The sequence below is a fragment of the Corapipo altera genome, unplaced genomic scaffold (genome assembly GCF_003945725.1).
Source record: "Corapipo altera isolate COAL_440 unplaced genomic scaffold, ASM394572v1 78, whole genome shotgun sequence".
Classification (NCBI taxonomy): Eukaryota; Metazoa; Chordata; class Aves; order Passeriformes; family Pipridae; genus Corapipo; species Corapipo altera.
Window position 1 is genome coordinate 6,646,701 of NW_020884904.1, and position 21,215 is coordinate 6,667,915.

Here is a 21,215-nt window from a genome sequence, read left to right on the forward strand (position 1 = left end):
AGGAAAGTTAAACAAGTATGGGCTTAGATATTTCCCAGGAATGGTTTCTCATGTTTGCAAACAAAGAAACTGAGTCATAGACTCAGAAAATAAATTCAGGAATTTTTGTCTTGGAAATCTGTGACCTTAATTTCAAGATAAATACTGTATTGTTTTAATTTAAGTTCTACAGTTCAAAACTCATCTCCAAAGGAATAAGGCAGAACTGTCAACAGTTCCTGGTCAGATACCTGCCAGATGGAGACTGGCTCAACTTTTAGACAGGAGTTCGTTTCCTTAAGGGCCTGTGAAGTTTAAGAGGCACTTTAATTTACAATCATTACATAAAAAAATGTTCCCAGAGTTTTCCAAAGTTGTTTACTATGCTTGCTGAGACCACAAAAACCGGTCACACCTTTCCAGCATAGACTGAATCAGCGCTCTGCAATTAAAACAAAGGAGAAAAAGAAAGGTTAAACAGTAAAAAAAGTTAACAACAGAAAGAACAATGGTTTTGGTTTGCTTTTTAAAGAAAAGTTTGTAAAAAATGTGACTGCATTTCAGAAGTAGCAACCTGATCACTATGTATGCCTTCTCTGGAAGGAATAGGTGAGATCAGAGTCTGTGCAGGACTCAGCAGGATACATCTCCTTCAGAGAATCTCCTTTACATGTTCTTTAATGTATGATTTCCTGTTTCCTTATTTTCAATTTTAAAACGCCTACACTGCAAAACACATAGTTCTTAAATAATAGGAAAGCTTTCACCTCAGCCTAAAATCCAAGGTAAAAATGTGAAGCACTTCATGTTCTTGTAAACTGAAAAGAAAGTTTAAAGCACAGAGGAGATCCAAAACAAATAGTGTGGATCTTCTGTTGACACATCTCTTACCTCTGCCTCTTCTCAGCAATTCTCAGTATCTCACAGACACCAGTAAATCTCTCAGACAACTCTGGTGTCAAGCCACACTCCTGCAAGAGAGGCAAAGCACGATTGGGGCCGATGGCCCTGGCCAGCAGTAGAGCCACATTTTCCACAGTGATGCAGTCTGGGCAGCTCGTGCCACCATTGCTGACGGCATTCCCGTTCTGTTGGCCATGGTGGTGCAAGGCTGTGCTGTGGTTTTGTGCAAGATGCAGAAGAAACTTCCACTCTTCTATGGTCTCTGGAATGCAACCTAGATGTAAAATGAGTTTGTTATGTTATTTGTAAACCAAGGATTACTCTAAGCCTGCTATTTTAACTACATCTGTTGTAAAAGGGAGGCTAAATATTCTGGTTTACTCTGGGAAGATTTAAGAAAATGAAGCATTACCAACAAGCAAATTGTGCACAGATATGTACTGCTTTGACTGACCCAGTGTAAAGATTTAGTGGTGAACACACAAAGCTTCACAATAATTCAGTATTTAAGGCTTTGGATTAAGTCAAGAGTCAAAGTTTTGTCCATCTTAGGGGTACAGGGAATTTTCTTCTAAGTTCTGCCCTGTAATGCAATGCATTGCTCACCCTAACTTTGGGGGCGTGCACATATAGTGTGGGAATTTTGTGCTGTGCAGGAAGGCTTGCTATTCTTCTATCTACAACAAGTTTACTTTTCACTCCCAACTGATACACAACTCTACATTCTTGAATTTAAAAGCATTTTCTAGCACAACTGATTTCACAAAGCACAGTGACTGTGCTTTGTGAATACAGGACTGTAACACCCATTCAAATATGCTGCACTATACACAGTTAGGGCTACCTAAACAAAAAAATACAAGTTCAACTCAGCTTTGTGGGCAAATCATTATTCACAGGCAGTTCCTATATTACAAGTATATTTACACAGTTTAAGAATCACTAACCATCTTCTCCATTCAACAGGCTCAAATCATCCAAATGAGCAATATTAGTAAAGGCTTCTATTCTTCTATCCAGCTCCAGACAGAGAAAAAGATATCCAGGCCAAAATCTTGAATAAGAGAGTAAAGATTTCCAGGAATCAAATACTCGGTTTAAACCAAAGTCAAGAACAATTACATGCTCATTTAAGTAAAGACAGGAGCAGCTACGTTTCTTGAATGCCAGAAATAGAGTGGGGACATGGTGAATACCTCTCAACCAGAAGGGGTGTTTAGTACATTAAACTGGACACTTAATATTCATCCTCAAAAAGTGAAAGGTTTTTAAATAAACACTGTCCAATTAAGAAGCAGATGGGTCATTTTCATTTTTATCTTTTTGGAGTCAGAATACCAACTTACCAAGCATCAAGAATAACCAAGTCTTCTCCTTACCCGTGTGACTTACAGATGTGAGCCATCTTCTCTTTTGTAGCAAAATCAGCTGGGAGTTTAATCAAAAGCAGAATAAGCTGGCTGTAGCCCCAAGTAAACAAATGTGATCGTGGCCTAGAAGATGAGAAATTCAGTTTTAAAGCACTATTGATTTTCTTCAGAACATTATGGCAGGTATATGAAAAGAGAGGAGGAAAAATGAATGAAACACCATCTGCAGTCACTCTGAAAAGCTTATAGGTAAGTTATTCAACCCTTTGGTTGTCTCTGCTGAAATCTGCAACATGCTCCAAGGAGACAGTGACATCCAAACTGTCATACAAAATCTAAGCCAAAAGACTGCAAATCTCTTAAAGCTTTCTGTTGCACTCAGGACCTTGGGTGAAACCCACCTTACCTGGGATTTCCTTCTGCATCCACAGTATTTGCTCTTTGTGGAGCATCATGAGAAACTGCCAAGCACAACCAATCCAACCGTAGAGATTCGGGCTGCAGAAGAGATCTAAGGAGAGACGGCCTAGAAAAAGCACACAGAAAAAATCCTACCAGTTTTAAATATACCAGATATGGAGAAGCAGAGTGTGTATGGACAAACAACCACCACCAACAAAAAAGATGTAAAATGAAATACAGAGAGGCATAAAATGGTTTATGTTTCTGCAAACTGAGGGGACCACATAAACCATCAAGTTTATTTTTTTTTTTTAAATGGTGTCTAACATTGGTATATTAAACTGCAGACAGGAACAAAAAGTCAGTTTCATTAAAAGTATTGTTTAGGAAAACCCTTTTAAAACTAGAATCTAATCTAACAAAAACTCCAATCTGATACCAACTAAAACTGGCAAATTAACTCGAACCTAATGCTAAAGAACACCAAGCAGACAGATAAAGAAACACTAAAAAAACCCCCAACAGCCAAAACCAAAAAACCCCACTAAATTACATGATGAAGAGAGCAGACAACGAAAAAGATTCTGTATTCCCTTTACCTTTTATCCTCTGGCTTTGATTTCACCAGACTATCTAAATATGCTAAGAAGTGAGCTGGATCATTCCTGCAAAGCTGTTTAATATCAGAAGGCAAAATAGAGGGATAGAATTTGATCAAGGGTCGAAGAGCTGTTTCCCCAAATTTTTCATAAAGCCTGGAAAGAGAGGATAAAAACTATTTTCAGAACCAAACAGCAAAATGATCACTTTTCCAAGATGTCTTGCAAGTTCAAGACAGTACTGAAAGGTGATGTCTCTTAAAGATTCCCAGAAATCTTCACGAAATGTTAAGTGAACCGATTCCTGCTTGCAAGTTAACCACTCTGAGGAAGAGAGAAGGAAGATTTGGGTACAAACCTTTGAGCATGTACCAGTAACAGTGGGCTGTCATCCCACGGCCCCAGGTCATGCAGCAGCTTCAGTATTTTCAACATATCTTCACCCTCCATTGCTAAAGCCACTGGACTGTGACAAGTTAGTTCTGAAATAAATCAGTGCACAAGTTACAAGATATGGGCAAGGATTTTTTTCCTTAACACATTTTGTCCTTACACTGAACAACAGTTATCATTGTCTTCATGGAACTCTCCAACTAACAGTAGTAACAAGTGAGCAGATCCTACTTGTTCATTTACAGAAATCAACATCACTAATCTGTGCTTGCAACAAATTACAGTTATAAAGCAATTTGGTAATTCTTGATACAATTAAGGCATGGAATAACACTCTTGATGTATTTTCCTCTTCTTTAGACTTCTGAGGAGGTAATTTTTCTCTCATGTGAGAAAAGATAGCCCACAGCAGGATGTATGTCTTGCTGAATACAATATAGATTTGCATCAGTTCTCACATATTACAATTTTCTCCTATTAATAAATAAAAACTGCAGCTTGAACACTGACTTAATAGAACACAGAATTCAACACAAACCTTGATCCTGATGAAATGCAGATATTAATGTGCAAGCACAAGTGCAGTCCAACTAAGGACAACTGGGAATGCATACATTACTTTCACTTCTAAGGCTCTCAGAATCCAAACAGTAAAGAGATTCCCAGAAACCGGAATACCAAGATACCAACCCTCAAAGCAAGATTCTGTTGTTTAAATACTCCCTGTTGGAGCCAAATCAATACCAAGACTTTAATGCACTCTTAAATATATACAGCAGAGGCTGAATGCAGAGAACAGAAGAGTTCTGGTTTCCAATATAATCATGAAGCTCTGGTTCAATAAGATTAAAGAGGCATCAAAAAGATCAGAAAGTATTTCTGTGGAACAAGGAAGCCTGAAGTGATCACAAGCCACTCATTTGCATGAAACCATTCACTCCATTCAGTTTTGTTTCACATTAACCACATTCCTCTACAAGTTGAATCTTTCAGTGCAAATGCTGAAGCCCCTCCCCTCACTTTTGCCTTGTTTTTACAGACATGATTCTAATTAAGATGCTTTTGCTCTTTGAAGTAGGTATATTTGTTTGTAAATAGATCTAGGCCGTGATCACTCCAGAGTTCAATCAACAAGCTCCATGCAAACTAAAAGTTTCAAAAGTGCAAAGTAGGGGCAGAGGAGAACAGCCTCTCCAAGGAGCCAGCAGTTCTTCCTAAATTAGTCTTGGGGGGAAAAACAATCAACCAAACAACCCAAAAACCAGAACAAACACTCCTACACACCAACCATCCTCCCCGTCCCACACTCCTTCTGCACACCTGCAGAAGGAGTATTTGCAGACACAAATTTGGGTGTCTTCAAGCTTTTTTTGTTTTTTCTCCCAGTCTTACTCTCAGATTAAGAAGTAATACCATTTTCATTAGTTACCTTTCAATCCTGCGATGTATGTTTCCCATACATTAGGACTGGTTGCATATGTGGTTATAATACACTGCTTTACTCTTTTTAAATCCAAAAGAAAGAAGTATTTTCGCATAAACCTACAAGCCAAGGTCCACACAGCTGCCAGTGGCAGACTTCCATCAGAGCCCTCCTCAGCATCACCACTTCCACGAGGAAAGACATGCAGCTCAAAACACAGTGTTGTCAAGTCCACGAGATCTTTCTGAACACCCGGTTCTAGGACACACGGGGGAGACACTTGAAAGCCATAGTCCAAAGGTCCCCTCAAATCAGTACTATTTTCACACATGGTTTTGCTTACACAAGTTTCATCAGTATTTTCCTTTTCAATGCAGCCTCCCAAAATACTACTCTGTTCCTTGTCCACTGGGTCTCCGTCAGCTGGACCCAGTCGCAGGTTTTCCTCCACGACTGCCCTCTGTTCTTCAGCACACACAGCCTTGCTTTTCTTAGAAGACAAAGCAGAATGGTCTTTGCTGCTGAATTTTTCTTCCAGATAGACAAGCCATTCCTGTAAAACCCTTCTCATACACTGAGGTTCTAATAAAACCTGGGGATCCTGGAGTTTGACTCTGCAGCATTAAAAAAAAGAGGTTTTCCAAGTTTAACAGTAGTAAAATGCCACAAGTGAAGCATATGTACTCTGTGTAACCCAAAGTATACTCCTGCACTTGATTAGTGTCAGTGGTTGCTATTTTTGGGGTCTGAGTGCATCAAAGAGAATTTAGGCTACTTATTGCTGTCTGCGTTTGATCTCAGTACATTTTGATTTCCCCAAGACTTCCTTCAGAATGGATTTTTGTTTGTTGGGTGGCTTTGATTTTTTTAAACTGTGCTTGTAGTTAGGACAAAAGAATAATAATGCTGGAGTACCTAAATAAGCTTTTAGTGGGTTTTGCTTAGTTTTAAAAAGAGGAATCAAATCATTCATCATATTAGATCCTTTCAGGTTATGTTAATAGACATTTAGAGCATTACTTTTACATGCATGTAATGAATGAAAAAAACCAGAATTTAAAAAAAACAGTAATTTTTTCTACCAAAGCCTAATATATCTATATTCTAAAAAGTTTCCCTGCTTACAAAGCTTCTGCTGTTGCAGCCTTGAGATCTCTTAGACGGTCCTCCTCAGGAAGATGGCAGCTCTGTGGTTCTAACCTAGAAAAACACAATCATTTCAGTCTTATCTGAAGTATTATCTTTAATAATTTAAGTGAGGACTTCCTCACAAATTTCCTCATTATTTCCACATTAATTCCTTTATTAAATACAAAGCTTTAATTTCTAAAGAAGGAACAGTTCAACAGAAATTATGGATAAAGTAAGCATGAAGAACAACAGATAATACTATTTTTATGGCCTTCTGTAGTGGCTTCTACTCCAACTGCAGTAGATTTCTGCAGGTACCGAATAAAATCCAGTACCATACCACTATATCAAAGTTAGTCCAAAAATGGTAAATTAGCACTGGAATATGAAGTAACTTAACTCTGTATTAAAAACAAATAAATGAACCCAAATAAACACAACCCACCCAAACCAAAAGCAAAATATGCTTTCAGAGAGCTAAAAGTGCTTACTCGCCACTCAGAAAGGACAGGAAATGAACTGATGGACTCATGTCCAACGAGCATCACAGATCTGTTATATGAGAATACACTATGTTCATGGTCTTGAGTCATTGCAGCACTGTGCAGACTGCATGATTCAACACTCAGCAGTGTTCACTGACTCGTCAACTTCTAGGAAAAGAGTCAGGGAGAACCAGGGAAACCCACCATAGTAATGAAGGCAGCTCAAAAAATCTAATGCTGAGTTCCTCATCCTGCTTGAAATAGTAGTTTTTCCCTAGACTGCTATCCTCAGGAGATTCAGCAAATGCAATTGTTAAGAAAATGTGATTTTGCACTCACTCTTTCTCTTCCTGGGGAGATGCTACCAGATTAGCAGTCAGCTCTGGCAGCTGCTCATCATCCTTGGCTTCTTGCCTCCCTTTAGTATCAGGACTTATGTGAAGTGTGCCTATCTTCTCCGTAGTTTTGCGTACAAAGCTGGAAACACTGGGAATCAGAAGTTCAAACATTTAAAACTGAAAGTTCAAAGGTGAACAAAGCAAGCATTTTCTTTTCATTCAAACCATCATTTCAGAAAACTTTATAATCTGAAGAACTCTTGAAAAAAAGATGAAAGCAGTGATGACCAATAGGAATAAATCTCATTAAGAATCTGCTCAAAATTCATATTTTAGCCATGATCCACACTTTCAGCTCTGAAGTATTCAGCACTTGGTATTTTTTCAGCTGGAGAAACAGGACCATGTACTAACATTAGTGTATACATTTTGACATGTATTTGTATATCAATAAATGCAGACTGACTGCACTGAACTTTAAAGCTGATAAACAGAAAGCACCATTAGGAAATTATGTCCCTCTTTGTGGCAAGAAACCATTTTACAATGCTTAAAATTAATTCTTCAGATTACAAAGCTTATAAAAAATGTCCTTTTCACATCATCAAGTCCCAGCCCTTTAGGTATTTTATTGAAGAGAAAGCTCAATGAACATACCAGAACACAATTATTTCTACCACTGCCATGAGGAGAACTATGTCATCAAGATTTGAACACAAAAATTAGCTTTCTGGTCCAGAACTAGTTTAAGAGCATCAAGAAAAAAAAAAAAGGCATCTTTTACTATAACAAGGTATAGCAAAAGTCAAAGGTTGCTGCAGAAGACAGAAAGGATTCAAAGGTAGCAAAACAACTGGACTTTTATGTCTAAAAGGATTAAAGGTGAATTTTTAAAAATTAACTGTAAATATGATAGTATTTTATTTAATTATAAATTGAATGCAGTGAATACCTGAAAACTTAGCTCTCATTATAAGTAGAAACACTTATTACTAGTGAAGTCCTAAAAACCGCTTACGGTTTGGAAAGAATTCAAAACATTGCATGTATTTGTAATAGTTATTCTGAAATCCTCACACTGTTGATATCAGCTACAAATTTTTGTTTCAGGACACAATTCACATACCAAAATGATCAAGAGAGGACTATGCAATTTTTCAGATCACCACTGTGGGCCAGAGACATTTTACCTCAGTAATTAACATAGAGCACTTTGATCAAAATTATGTATTTAACACCATGTCCTTTATATATGTACATGCCCCCCATTTTTGTGAGTTTTGACACAGCAAATTGATTTCTGCATAAAACGGACACTACCAGATTTACTTCTACCAGGAATAATCTACCATTATCCCTTAAATGTCTGGGGAATTGATTAGATTCACTGAAGAGTGCGTGGGGGAAATTATAGACTACTTTGCAAGTGTGTTTTAGCAATATCTAACTGATTTGAATATTTTAATGTTTGCCCACAAGCAACACAGGAAGTCTTCACTCATTCTTTAGAAATCTAAGTCCCAGGAAAGCAAGATCTCAAAAAGAAATATTCAGTAAGTTTCCTTTGAATACAAATCACAGCCACAGTTTACAGGATAATGTAAAACATTCTTAGATATTTAACAATTATTAACTACTTAAAAACCAAGGTTTAAATCTTGGCTCCACTGAAGTCAACAGCAGCACTGTGAATCTTCATTAGAGCCAAGATGCAAGATTTAAACTGCCTGGCAAATCTGACTGCATGTCCAGAGTTCCAATTCAAGTGTTACGTGTTTGCACAACAGAACATGAACTAAACCACAAAATGCTAAAAATTCAGAGGACAGAAAAGGGAAAGATGCAATGGATGAATGAACCTGCTGCATGCTTTACCTTTCTTTGACAGCTTGGACGAGAGGAGATGGGCAACGAAATGACAAAGGAATACTGAATGGGAGAAATGTCTCATTCCGGTCAGCCTCAACCACCACTGATGCATGACATACGTTGTCTAACAAATGGAATTGAAATAAAAAGTCATGAAACAGTGGCCTAGCAAAAAATGGAACAGTGAAATGAACTGCAAGTCACTAATTCATTAATGGATAATCTGCATGCAATACTTTTCTACTTAATATTCCAGAATGTGGGGAGCCAGGTTTCAAGGGCCATTTTACTGCTGACTTTGAACCTAATAAGCTTGCTTTATTAAGATTGTTTTGGCTCTGTAGCAAGACAAATTTTGATCAACAACTGCATGAAAAATATCTTCTAAAAGTAGACTTACAGTCCATTTAAGGGACAAAATCTTGATATAATCCACTGACATTTATACATCTAGGAAAATTAAGTATTGTGGCATAGATCAATTCACATTGCATGATTTCCAAAATCTTAATCACATATGAACAGAGAGAGACACATATGCCATGGTTAAGGCATAAATCACCCTCTTATTTGAATGGACTTAAAAATATAAGTGAGTCCACAGCTCTCTGCCTTTTGCTAAGAATCAGAGGAAATACAGAACCACTATTTCCTCTTCACTCTTATATCCCTAACAGCATCTACAATGTGTTTTTTAATCATTTCCTGGTACAAACACACACTGTATCTCAGTGGTGTAAATAAGAAAAAAACGACCATTTTAAGCAAGGATGACACTGCATTTTGCAACAGTCAGCAGTAACCACGGCTTTGAGAGGAAAAGTCACTGTGCTGTTACGGAAATTCTACCATCAGAATCCACAGTCCCTCTTGACAGTGGCTAAAGGTCAAAACTGATTTTACAATTGCTTGCAAATAAAGCTGCTTTTGTTCTTTATGTAGACTAGAAACCTAGAAACTTATGACGTCTTACGTCAATGCAAGCAGGGAAACACTAAGTCCATTTCTTTAAAATACCAAATCAAGTACATGTGTTTCAATAAGCATCTAAAACATCTCTACTTGGAAATCATCCACAATTTGTTATCTCTTGTGGAACACACAGAACTTGTCTATCTTCTGACAGTCAAAAACTAAGTCCCTTCGTTTGCAAGTTTTAATATTGGAAATTATACATTCCCAGGTTTTCTCACTTGTTTGTCTGGTGATGTAGGTAAAGAGGCACATGTAAACATAAGTGCTACAAACTGTGTAGCTTAGTCAGCAGGAAAACACTAATGACAAGTAGGGGAATAAATACCACTTTCTGTATTTTCCCTCTCCGCTATGTATTTTTTCTACAAAGCATCCAAATTCTCTCCCTCCTCCACTGGCATCTACTCTCTGCAAAAGCTAAAAAGCAGCCTTTTAATTGGAAAGTCTGCCTACCATATGTGGAACTAAGCCAGTTCCTCATCATCCTAGGTTTCTGCATCCCCTCCCAATCCCAGTCAGAAGAGAGAACTCTTTACTCTCACTCTAGCTTTAGTCCAGTGACAGACATTTGTAGGAAATAAAAAAAGCTCCCTGGATGGATTACACTAATGTTTGCATGTGTAAGAGATGATCCCCTGTACAAATGAAACCCTACAAGCAAGTTAAGAACACTTGCCTATTGTTTTCCCTGAAGAAATATAAAGCCAGAGCCAAGATTAAGAAATTCTTTCCTGGGACAAATATTATGGAAGGATACTGGTTGCAAACAAAGCTTCTCTGAAGCTCAATTAACACTGGTAGAGACAGTTGAAGGAATCTTAGCATTAATGCTGAATTACACATGGAAGGGGGGGAAGCTGGAGTGAATTCCTAGCCTGATAAAAGCCCTCTGGATCTTCTGCTTTGTTTGCTTTTAAGCTTGGATTTCTGTGGAGCCAGCTTTTCGGCCCAATGTTTCAAGAAGGATTTTGACTGGAAAGTGGGGTGACTGTTCCCATTGGTCAAATTAGAGGACTTAATAATGAATAACTTGATAGTGGAAAATAAGAGCACAGAGTCAACCCAATTGAATTCTCATAGAACAAATAAAAATCACATCCAAACCCCATATTTTCATTAAGAAACAGTACCAAGGTCTACTTGCTCATCTTCCTGGTGTGCAGGAAATTCTTTAAGTCTCTCATCTTCTGAGAACGTTTGACTGTGGAGAGAACATGAATCTTCATCTGACTGACTGCCTCTCCGACTGATAACACGGTATATTCCAGAGTCCAAGACACTGAAGCTTTCCTGTCAGACAAGGCAGAGGAGTTAAGACATTGTGTGAGTTGTACTTCTGTTTAAACATCTTGCAATGAACTCATCCAACCATACCCACACAAGTAACATCACAGCACTTCATGATTCAGTGTCTGCAAAATCCTAACAATGTATTTTTTACATATGCAGAATGGAAAAGGACACAGATGCCAAGAAGAGTGCAGTTCAGTGACTTGAAAAAGATGTGGATGCTGCAATTGCTTTTAGGAAGGCAGCCTGTGAAACAACTGGTGTGCTCAGTACAAGGCAAAAACCATCTCAGCTCTAGTCCTGCAGCTGAGACGGTCACTTCACCCCTTCCTGCCTGCATGCCCAAGAGTCCATGTTCTTTTTGCTGGTTAGCCACACCCAGACAGCACAATTACAGACCCTGCAGAACTGTTTAGTTCCAGGACACACACACACACATTCTTTTGCTCATGGTCAGTCTACGGAATTTACTTTCCCATCAGCTAATTTAAAAATACCACATCAAGATGGTATTTACATTACTTGGCTTTTTAAACTTCACTTTTTAAACACTGTTAAAGCAAAAGCAGCAGCTGATACTGTATTAACTATGAAGTACTTCCCTTTTCTTGAAGAGCTGTTGGGAAGCCAAGACAATACAAAGCAGCTGTACATGTAAAACAATATTACAAATACGCTGTGTAAGAGTATTAGGAATATGTTCTTTTTTCCTTAGAACTTTCTGCTTAAGCTTCATAAAGTAAGATAATTTTTTCAGTGGGGTTAAGATAGTTCTAAGCATTCAGACATTCAGTTTTCCCCACATAAAACTACAGTTACAACCAAGATGATCTTTACTGAAGCATGTTAAGACACTAAACTCACCTGTGGAGAAAGCCCCCTTCAAATCAATCTTTTTTTGCATCTCAACCACTAGCCCCAAAATAATATGTAAAAGAGGCAGAGGTCTGAGAGCTTACAGAATGCAAGTAATGCTATTTCACACCTAATTTTAGAAGGTAGCACTATAAGCTCTAGTAGACATGGTAAAAATGAGAGCCTCATCTTCAAAGAGAGCAACAAGGTGATTTTAAGCCATAAAGATAAAACCTGTAGACAACACTTTTAGCCCTACCAATACACATACATGAGATGAAATACTGCTTCTTCTACTGCTGCATGCGGAATCTAGAGGTTCCAACTTGGAAATCAGTTCTTCCAGTTGCATAGTGAGATCTTGTTGGGTTGAGGCATCCAGCTGAGACTTCAAGTGCTCTAGCTTGTCTAGAGGCAAATTTTTTCTTGCCTAGAAGTACACAGCGAAACAGAAGCATTATTACTTCTAATGCACACATGAAAAGCAAAAAGTGCCATATGTGCAGGTTAATATTCATCCTAAAAGTATAATATTTAGATGGCTTTTTAAAAACTCCAACAAAATGATTCTCCGTAAATGAAACTTAATGGAAGGGGGACAGGAAAGACAGTGAAGTTGCACGAAACATTTACATAGAGATGTTTACTTACTCTGCAAGAAATAATTGAATTTTGGAAGAGACAAGAGACCCTGGCAGCAAGGGTCCAGAACCCTCTTCTCATCAGACGCTCTACGCAGCGGTCAACCAGCAGAAGGGAGAGGTGCACAACTTTTCCATTTGTATGCAGACAGAACAACTCACTCTTGTAAACTGCAATATCCTGAATATCTGCAAAACCAGATGCACGGAAATATCTAAACAACTGAAATTGTTAGCCAGCATTCCTTTCTGTTCCTGAAAGAAGGTGAAAGTGTATTTTTCATCTGATTGCAAATGAGTGCAAAAGCCCAATACACCATAGTACGAGTGGCATGGGGAAAACAAACACTGAACAGTGCTGACCTAGCATCCAAAGTATCAAAACTTTCCAGAGTTGCACTTCTAGAAAACATTCAAAAAGTACACTGAAGTTACCAAAAAGTTTCCTTTTGCTCAGATGGGAGACAAAAAACTAAAGCCTGATAAAGATTAGAAATACATCATTGTTAGCTTTGAAACACAAGGAAAACATCCATTGGTAGAAAAACACTTTGGCCTTTGAGCACTTTTCAAATGCAATAGTTATGGTGTATGCAAACACTCCACGACAAAGGCATTGGAGACTTAACACCAAAACGGAGGGAGAGACAGGGAAGGAAAAGACTGACTGATACAGACTGACTGCTGTAGGACTGTGCTTATAACCAGATACACAACTGTTTATGAGGGTTCACTCATTTGCCAAATAAACATATTCCCTGGATGCAATTTAGACAGGTGTTAATAAAAAACAGGTTTTAAGCTTTCAGCGGTCAGATTATCCTTCACAGGACACCTGACAATGAACCTGAATAAAGAGAAAAGAGGAAAAGATACTGGAAGTTAATCACCTGTATCTCAATTACTGTATTTTAAGATTCACTCTACATCACATTTTGTTTCTCAACAAGCATGTTCTCAGAAATATGGAGGGAGGGGTTGGCTGGAAGAGGCAGGGAAAGGGTTAATATTCAAGGATATACCTGAGATAACAAGGAAAGTTTTCTGATAAATGTTCTGCAATCCATCTGCAGAAAGTGAGCTTGAAAAGGCTCCACGTTAGGCAAGGGCTTCAAAAGTGACCAGTGTAACAGACAATATTACAGAGCAGTTTTGTAACATTTACCTTTCACTTCACTCCAGAGTAAGACTTGAACGCTTTGGGGAAGAAAAATATAAATGCCTCTTTCTGTCCAGGTCACCACACAGTGCTCACTGCAAGCAAAGTAGATGTTAATGGAGCAAATTGATTGTGGTAAAATTAAAAAAAATAAAATATGCAGGGATGGCATTGGTTTAAGTACAGCAAGCAAAACGTGACACAGTTGTTTAGCACGAGACTTGGAAAATTCTCACACAAGAAGCCAAAGCTGGTAGTATAAATTAGGAAATTATACAACTTTTTAAAGTCTACTTTATCATAGGAAGCTATGCTGTCAAATACTCACGTCAAATACAGCAGCTTGGGGAAAGATAGAGATTGTGGAGAGCAGCTGGAACCAGTGTAATGAGGATCCTGCCTGTAAAGTAAAATTATTATTTGTTACAAGCATAACTACAATAACATCACTTCCTTTGTACAATATTCTTAACCCTGTAAATACATGGCTGGCTTAAGCAAATACACTCTTATGACAGCAGCATTCACTGGGGTCACACAGACACACCTGCAGAATCAACATTTTGGCATTTTTGGTAACTCACCTACTGGCTTCAGTTATTAGAGAAGAATGTATTAAGATGACAAGTAGGATTAACATTTGACTGCAGTAGGACTTTAATTTTCTCAGCATTAATGCAGTTCTTTCCAGCTCGTCTGGAAGTCCCAAGCAAGTTTATCTGTGATAACACTCATGTTTCTACCTGAGAGTAACCACAGGAAGAGGTGGTGATGAGAGCAGCTGCTTGAACTGATGTGTGCTTTGCACTTCTCCATCAAAGTTCACCTCCCACATCCTTGAGCCAGGTCGAGCACAATATATCAATGGCTGCTGATTCCCACTGTTTTTTCCAACAGGGAAGAAACATGCTCCAAATTCTCCATCTCTCTCTTTATTACCAATTTTCCAAAACTTCTCTCTAGTGGAAAAACAACATACTTGTTAAGGCAGCATTAAAAAAGGTTCTAATTAATTTTATATTTTTCTTCAAGAGCAAAAATACTAAGTCCCAGTTGTTGAATTGCTTTTGGTGCTTAAAAAAAAAATATCTGGAATGACTATTATAAAGTCTGCATGAAGTCTATACAAGACAGGGTGCAGAAATATTCATTAGTTTAAATGAATGCTTAAACTACAAAGGTGGGTTTTTTTCAGCAGAACCAGTCAGTCAACCTGCTGATGGGAAAGTAATGGTGCAAATGTTCCCAGAACCATTTCCAATTACATGAAAGATAAGATGGTGATTATGAATAATCAGCATGAATTTATAAAAGGGAAATCATGTTAATAGCCCTGTACAACAGAACAACTGGGTTGATAGATTAGAGGAGAGCAGTGGATGTTGTTTATCTTTACTTGACTAAGGCTTTTGATACTGCCCCTGCCAACATCTCCACAGACAAACTGAGGGAGCATGGGATAGGTAAACAGACATCAAGGAATGCAATGTCCTGCCCTTGGGAAGGAATAACCCTAGACACCAGTAGAGGCCAGCTGGCAATGCACTGGAGCAAGCCCAGCAATGGGCCACAAAGCCAACTAAGGCACTGCAGCACCTGCCTTGTAAGAGGCTGGGAAGCTGGGCTGGTCAGCCTGGAACAGAGGAGGCTCAGAGGGAACTCATCTGATCCCACATGTACAGATACCTGATGGGGAAGTAAAGAAGACAGAGCCAGACTGCTCTCAGTGATGCCCAGTGAATGGACAACAGGCAATAGGCAAAAATGGAAATCCAGGAAATCCCATTTCAGCGTAAGAGGATTCTCTTTTTTTCCCATTCTCTGTTATTGTGAGGGTGGTGAAATGCTGGCAAAGGTTGCCCATGGAGCTTGTGCAGTTTCCAACCTCAAAACCTAACTGGATATAGTCCCACAAAATCCACCCTAACTGACTCTGCTTTGAGCAGGAAAACTGGACTGGATAATTTCCAGATGTCATTTCATAAATTGAATGTGACTCTGTAAAGTCCAGTATTTCACAAATAAAATACAACTTGCCTCTCAGTATCACACAAATAAGTGCGTGTAAGTGAAGATATGAGCAGTCTTCCATCCAAATAATCAAGTTGAACAACCCGAGAATCTACAGTGGTTATAATCTGAACAGGAAACATGACAAAAGTAGCAGCAGCCTAAAGTTAGAGAGAAAAAAAAAAGAAAGAACACATACTGGTCTTCAGTTCAAAGTAAAGACTATTTCATTCAGTTAAAATTGCAGAATTCAGAAAAGAATCATGTATGCTACGAATACACAGCATAAGCACTTCCTTTCTTCTGTGTCCTTTACAAAACAAGGCTTCAATACTCAGAGGCACAAAACTCTAAATCCTTCTTTTCCCGAAACCTTTACTGAAGATTTAAGAAAAAAAAAATCATATTCCTGTAGCATCCTGACATTTCTTTATAGTGTTTTTTTCTGTAACATTAGGAGATATTTTTTTATTCTTGCTCTTCTAGACTTTGTGCTTTTTCTCCAATTCTTCCCACATGTACTTCGTGCCAGCAAACAGTTTTATGGAAACAGACCTGAGGACTTAATTGATACAAAAAAACCAACTTCTGTTGGATTTAGGTTGTTTATATAAACTCACCTTCTGTATTACCCTGCAGCAAATTACCCCAATACTATTTATCACACAACTGTCTCAGTTTGCATGGGTTGTAAACACTCTTAGACTTCTTACTAATAAGAAACTACTGGGAACTACACTCAAGTTTTCTAGAAGCCATTTGCCATTTTTGCCAGTTGAAAGTTGTCCTTGTTAGGAATGTGGCAAAGTGAATTACATGAGAGAACCAACAATGCCATTCCTTTAACAGGCATGACCAGACACATTTCTGTGGGCCTTGCCCTTCTCTCCCCTTCTCTCTTTTCACACCTGATTTTTTCCCCTCTTTCTGTAAATACAATGAACAGTATTGCTACTTTTAAGTCAATTTTCTATCAAAATCTTCCACGAGGGCTAGAAAGGACCTGGAAGAGCACAATGATTTCCAGGTTCTGCTCCTCTTTACAGGCTAAAAGGACTTCTCCTTTTAGTCTGTAAAGGGACCCAGTAGTGGTAAAACCTAAAGAACACTCAAGGGCTAGAAATCAAGCTGCTATCACTAACATGTTTGCCCTCTGCACAAAATGTAATGGAGTTAGGCTTGATGTCCACCCACCATTTGTTTTATCTAATCCATATCTTTAAGAATGAGAGTATCCAGACAAAGCCAAGGAAAATCAGAGTTTGGGACTGCCCTTTCTCAGACCAACAGCTGAGCTGAGGACTAAAACAAACAGCTGAACCTGTAGCTGGACTCTAAGGAATCCAACAGGCTCAGAAACACCAAGACTTGGATATTCGTAAGTTACAAGAAGCAGCAGCTCATCCAGTTTTTAATTCTGAACACTTGAAAGCATTTTCCTGTTGCATTACTAAAATAGGAGAGTGGGGCAAGTTCATGGGTCAAGAGTTCTACTGTTGTCTCAAGAGACTAGTTCTTCATCCCAATAGTTAAAGCTACCAGAACATCAGCTGGCAAGTCCTGCCCAGTTCTACTTTACTAAAATAAACAAAAAGATTCCACACATCACCCCCTGTGGATTAATCTCAATCAAAGTATGCAACATTTTACCTTCCCTTGCTTCGATGTGTTAATCTTGATGGCTGATACTTTTCCCACATGATCTCCTACAAAAACTCGAAGGGCAGCAGTATCCCAACACAGAGCTGTGACTTTTCTGCCCTTATGCTCAGAGGAAACATAAATCCGTTCTGGCTTCCCACGACGTTCCTGATTCAGCTCCCAGACTACTACAAGACCTTGGCTACAACAATTTAAAAAAGAAAGTGCAATTTGAGAAGAAGTCTTCTAATGTCTTATCAGTGATAAAGTTGCATTTTCCCAAAGAAACAGAAAACCCAAGGGAAGCAGCACACCTCAGGGCTGGTTCTGTTGGAGGCTGCATGCTTTCAAGAAGCATCTCACACTTAATTCTGAAGAAGAACTGTCCTTCATTGCATTACAATGAAGCAGCAGCTTTGGAAGGCTAATCTCACATTTACTAGAATTGCCAGTGAGGATGAGAAAAAATACTTAAGTTTAAATGGATTTTAAGCAATATAAGTGGCATTAACTACCAATGTCTCTCTGCCAAGTCCATGAAGATGCTTCTTTTGATGCTGAAAGGCCTCAAAGAGACATTTATCATCATAACTTCACATGTATGAGCTCTCCCATAAATGTTCTGTTACAGAAATAATACTTATTCTGGAACAATTATTCCAGGAAAAGAAAAAGTTAAGTAAACTGTCTGTGCAGAGAATCATTCTGTAGGGCCCTATACCAGTTAATTCCCTGGCCCCTCCAAGTTCTCAGCAGGCATCCAAGTCTGAAACTCAGAAGCTACTTAAAAATATTTATCCAGCACTCAAGTTTGTAGGTGCATCACTCACCTGGTGGCAACAGCAACATAGTCTTCATCATGCAAACAACAGGCCACCCGGGAAATGGCACCTTCCTGAAAGGAGGTATGGGAATGAATGCAAGTAAAAGTTGCTCCTATACTGCCTTTACCACTATGCAACTTAATTATCTTTAAGACATAAACCAGAATCATGTCAGCAGATGCCACCACTCTCTTGTGATGTGGTTGGGTTTTTTTGGTCCGGGTTTTGTTTGCAAGCACTGAGCTTACTCCAAAAGGATGCAGCTGACAACAACATGAGAACATCAAGTGCAATGACTGCAGTGCATTCTCCAATTTGTAAAACACAGAATCATCAGTCTCCTGTCCTTGCAACTTTGGGATTTGTTTTGCCAGAACTGACATGCTCCCAACCTTAAAAAAATGTCTGCATTCATGTTACACTGGAAGCACCAGTGGCTCCCAGGAAACAGCATCTACTGTAGAAGCAGCAATCCCTGTTCCATCATCTCTTCCAGCAAAAGCAAGTCAGCCTATCTTTTCTTCACTTATCCCAGTATATCGTGGTTTGGACATTCAAACATTGGGAGTTATCAACACATGAGTTTTTCTGGTTTCATGTTCAAAGTTTTCTTCTGATTTTTAAGTATTCAGGTGACTTTGTTGCTGCTGTTAAAAATAAGCATTTGAAAAACAAATGTCTTAGGTAATTTCTTTCACACCTAATGAAATCTATTACACCACACACTCTGGGAATACACTCCAGAACTGCAGCCTATTTTAAACACAGCTGTCCAAAACTTCACCTTATTTGGACAATTAGCAAGCTGAAGATTTCTCTCGACTCTTAATAAAGATTAACTTGAAATAACGTCCCTTTCCCAGCCCTGTTTTCGTAAATCTTCATTTAGCATTCTTTACTCTTACCTTATGAGTGAGAAAGAGTCTTTGCTTCCAACCATCTTTCTGGATAAGGTTCAGTCCTCCTCCTGAACTACCCAGAGCCAGCCATCTCTTCGACACATCTATACACGTGCACTGAAGGAATAAAAATCATAATGCACAACCTGGCTGCTCGTAAGTTCTAATCACAGCATTTTTTTTCTTGCATTATTATTTTTTTAAAGGCTTCATTGTTTGTCAGCTGTGTGCACCCCTCCTGAAACACTGGCAGCAGAGACATTAGAACAGCACACTCTGCAACTGGAGCAAACAGTGTAAGGCAGCAACCATGTCAGGCTGTATTATGTACCCCACAACAGCATCAGAAAACACACAGAGTAACAGGATCCTTTGCCTTCACTCTTTCTTAGAAAGTGTTCCCTCCCATAAGCTAGAATGCACACCCCCAAAAACAATGAGATGAATCCTATGGTTTAATCAAATAATTAATGAAATAAGGTTATTATTTGAATTAAAAAAAACAAACCAAACCAAACAGCAAACACTACAAACTCACCTTCAGACGACTGGAATCCAGCCTGAGTGCAGAAAGCAACGGATCCAAGCATTCCAACTCTGCCAACACATGGTTGTAAGAGTCTGGAATTACTGGCACAGAGGCCATTGATATACACGACTAGTGCTGCTCACTCATGAGTATGTTACAGCTTCAGTTTTTAGCTGTACCTGCCAAAAATTAAGTTCTTGATTAGTTCATTTTTATAGTATTATATCTGTTTTTCTGTATTTAAAGAAATACGCTTTCCCACTCAAAAATCATCAGGTTTCAGTTTGCCAAAAAGGCCCAAGGGCTGCAAAATTAGATTTCTGCTTCATTTATGAGAAGTTTTTGTTCATTTCACATACCCACCTTCAAAATACTGAAATTGTATTTACATCCACCAGTGAAACAAGTCCTACCTATGGAAAAAGTCTTGTTTTATAGAAAAACACACTTTCCCTCACAGCATGCACCCTTGATTTGAAACTAATTTTCTCAAGGAAAACATTTAGCATTTGCATTTTACACCTACATCATCTTCTCCCTCAAAACTAAATTTAATAAGTATTATCCTCAAGTAATACCAAATTTAGAATTACCTGCATTTGTGCATTTTGATACAACTATAAACTATTCTCTCCATGGTCCCTCTTTTCCACCATACAGGAGAGGTAACGCAGAGTGAAAACTGGTGACTAAATACCTATCAAAGCTGCAACCTCATATATTTTTTATAAAGGGCACATACTTTAAAAGAATCTCTTGTTGAGCTTTTAAGTTGTGCGTTGCTTAACAAAACCCCAAACCTGTTACACCGCATACTCAAGCCCCTGAATTTCTAAGTAGCGTTTAGTGTGCAGTCCCATAAATTAAGTAACTCCCTCCCAGAAAAGCCAGTCATGTGGAACCTTACGTTTCCTTACAAGAAAAGTGAACGTTCTCACCAGGAACTAGGAAAAGGGAACAGACGCATTTAGCCAGAAAAACTGAAAGTTACTTCTTCAAAATTCTCAAGACGTCTTAAAAGCCTCAATTGTCACTTTTACCCTCCCGATTACCGCCCCTACTCCGCTGCTGGGGAGGGCTGTGTGGCCACGAGTTTGCCGGCTGGAGCTGAACCACGACGCGGCGTCACTTTCTCTCCGACCCACGGAGCGAGGCGAAGCACCGCAAAAGCTGAGAGGGAACCCCCCAACTCCCCCCGGAACCGCAGGCAGGGCAGGGGCGGGAGCCGAGAGCCCCGACGGGGCCGCGGCACAGACCCCCTGACCCTTTAAAGCGCGGGGAGACGTTCAGCCAGGAAGCACCGCTCGCCCCTGGTCCGGTCCCTCACCCGCGGTCCCCTCTCTCCCGGTCCCTCACCGCTCTCTCCCTCCCCAGTTCCCTCTCCCGGTGCCGCTCCCGCCGCCGCCACCTCCAGACTCCGCGGTCACGTGACGCGCGGGCGGGGCGGGGCAGGGGCACGCGCCCGCTGGGCGCTGCGTCACCCGGAGCGCGCGGGAGGAG

At 39.3% G+C, this 21,215-nt stretch overlaps 1 protein-coding gene across 7 annotated transcripts; it reads right to left on the bottom strand.

Annotated features, from left to right (window-relative positions):
- Window positions 1-334: 334 nt before the first annotated feature.
- On the bottom strand, window positions 335-21,115 carry HPS5 (HPS5, biogenesis of lysosomal organelles complex 2 subunit 2). 7 transcript variants are annotated; one of them, XM_027651348.1, is made up of 23 exons: window positions 21,072-21,115; window positions 19,725-19,894; window positions 19,193-19,303; window positions 18,294-18,358; window positions 17,473-17,665; window positions 15,850-15,983; window positions 14,556-14,771; window positions 14,141-14,212; window positions 13,819-13,907; window positions 12,664-12,842; window positions 12,284-12,442; window positions 10,998-11,157; window positions 8,899-9,016; window positions 7,025-7,171; window positions 6,195-6,269; window positions 5,076-5,683; window positions 3,612-3,735; window positions 3,254-3,409; window positions 2,659-2,778; window positions 2,262-2,375; window positions 1,830-1,936; window positions 871-1,156; window positions 335-421 (listed from the first exon to the last, which is right to left on the bottom strand). In XM_027651348.1, exons 2-23 carry the CDS (start codon window positions 19,830-19,832, stop codon window positions 361-363), a joined length of 3,402 nt encoding a protein of 1,133 aa, XP_027507149.1. In that variant the 5' UTR covers window positions 19,833-19,894; window positions 21,072-21,115; the 3' UTR covers window positions 335-360. The 7 variants fall into 7 exon arrangements, 6 of the variants coding, with proteins under 6 accessions (XP_027507149.1, XP_027507148.1, XP_027507147.1 ...); XM_027651347.1 differs by having other exon boundaries at window positions 19,725-19,895; window positions 20,771-21,113; XM_027651346.1 differs by having other exon boundaries at window positions 20,756-21,113.
- Between the last annotated feature and the right edge of the window lie 100 nt (window positions 21,116-21,215).

Bases quoted from the DNA above. Each gene is read 5' to 3' on its own strand.
- HPS5 (XM_027651348.1), bottom strand. From the start codon at position 19,832: ATGGCCTCTGTGCCAGTAATTCCAGACTCTTACAACCATGTGTTGGCA. The intron at 9,017-10,997 runs GTACTGTTTCTT...TCCATTTGTTAG, and splicing joins AGATGAGCAAGTAGACCTTG to ACAACGTATGTCATGCATCA. The intron at 7,172-8,898 runs GTAAAGCATGCA...TCTGATTCCCAG, and splicing joins GTCCAAGCTGTCAAAGAAAG to TGTTTCCAGCTTTGTACGCA.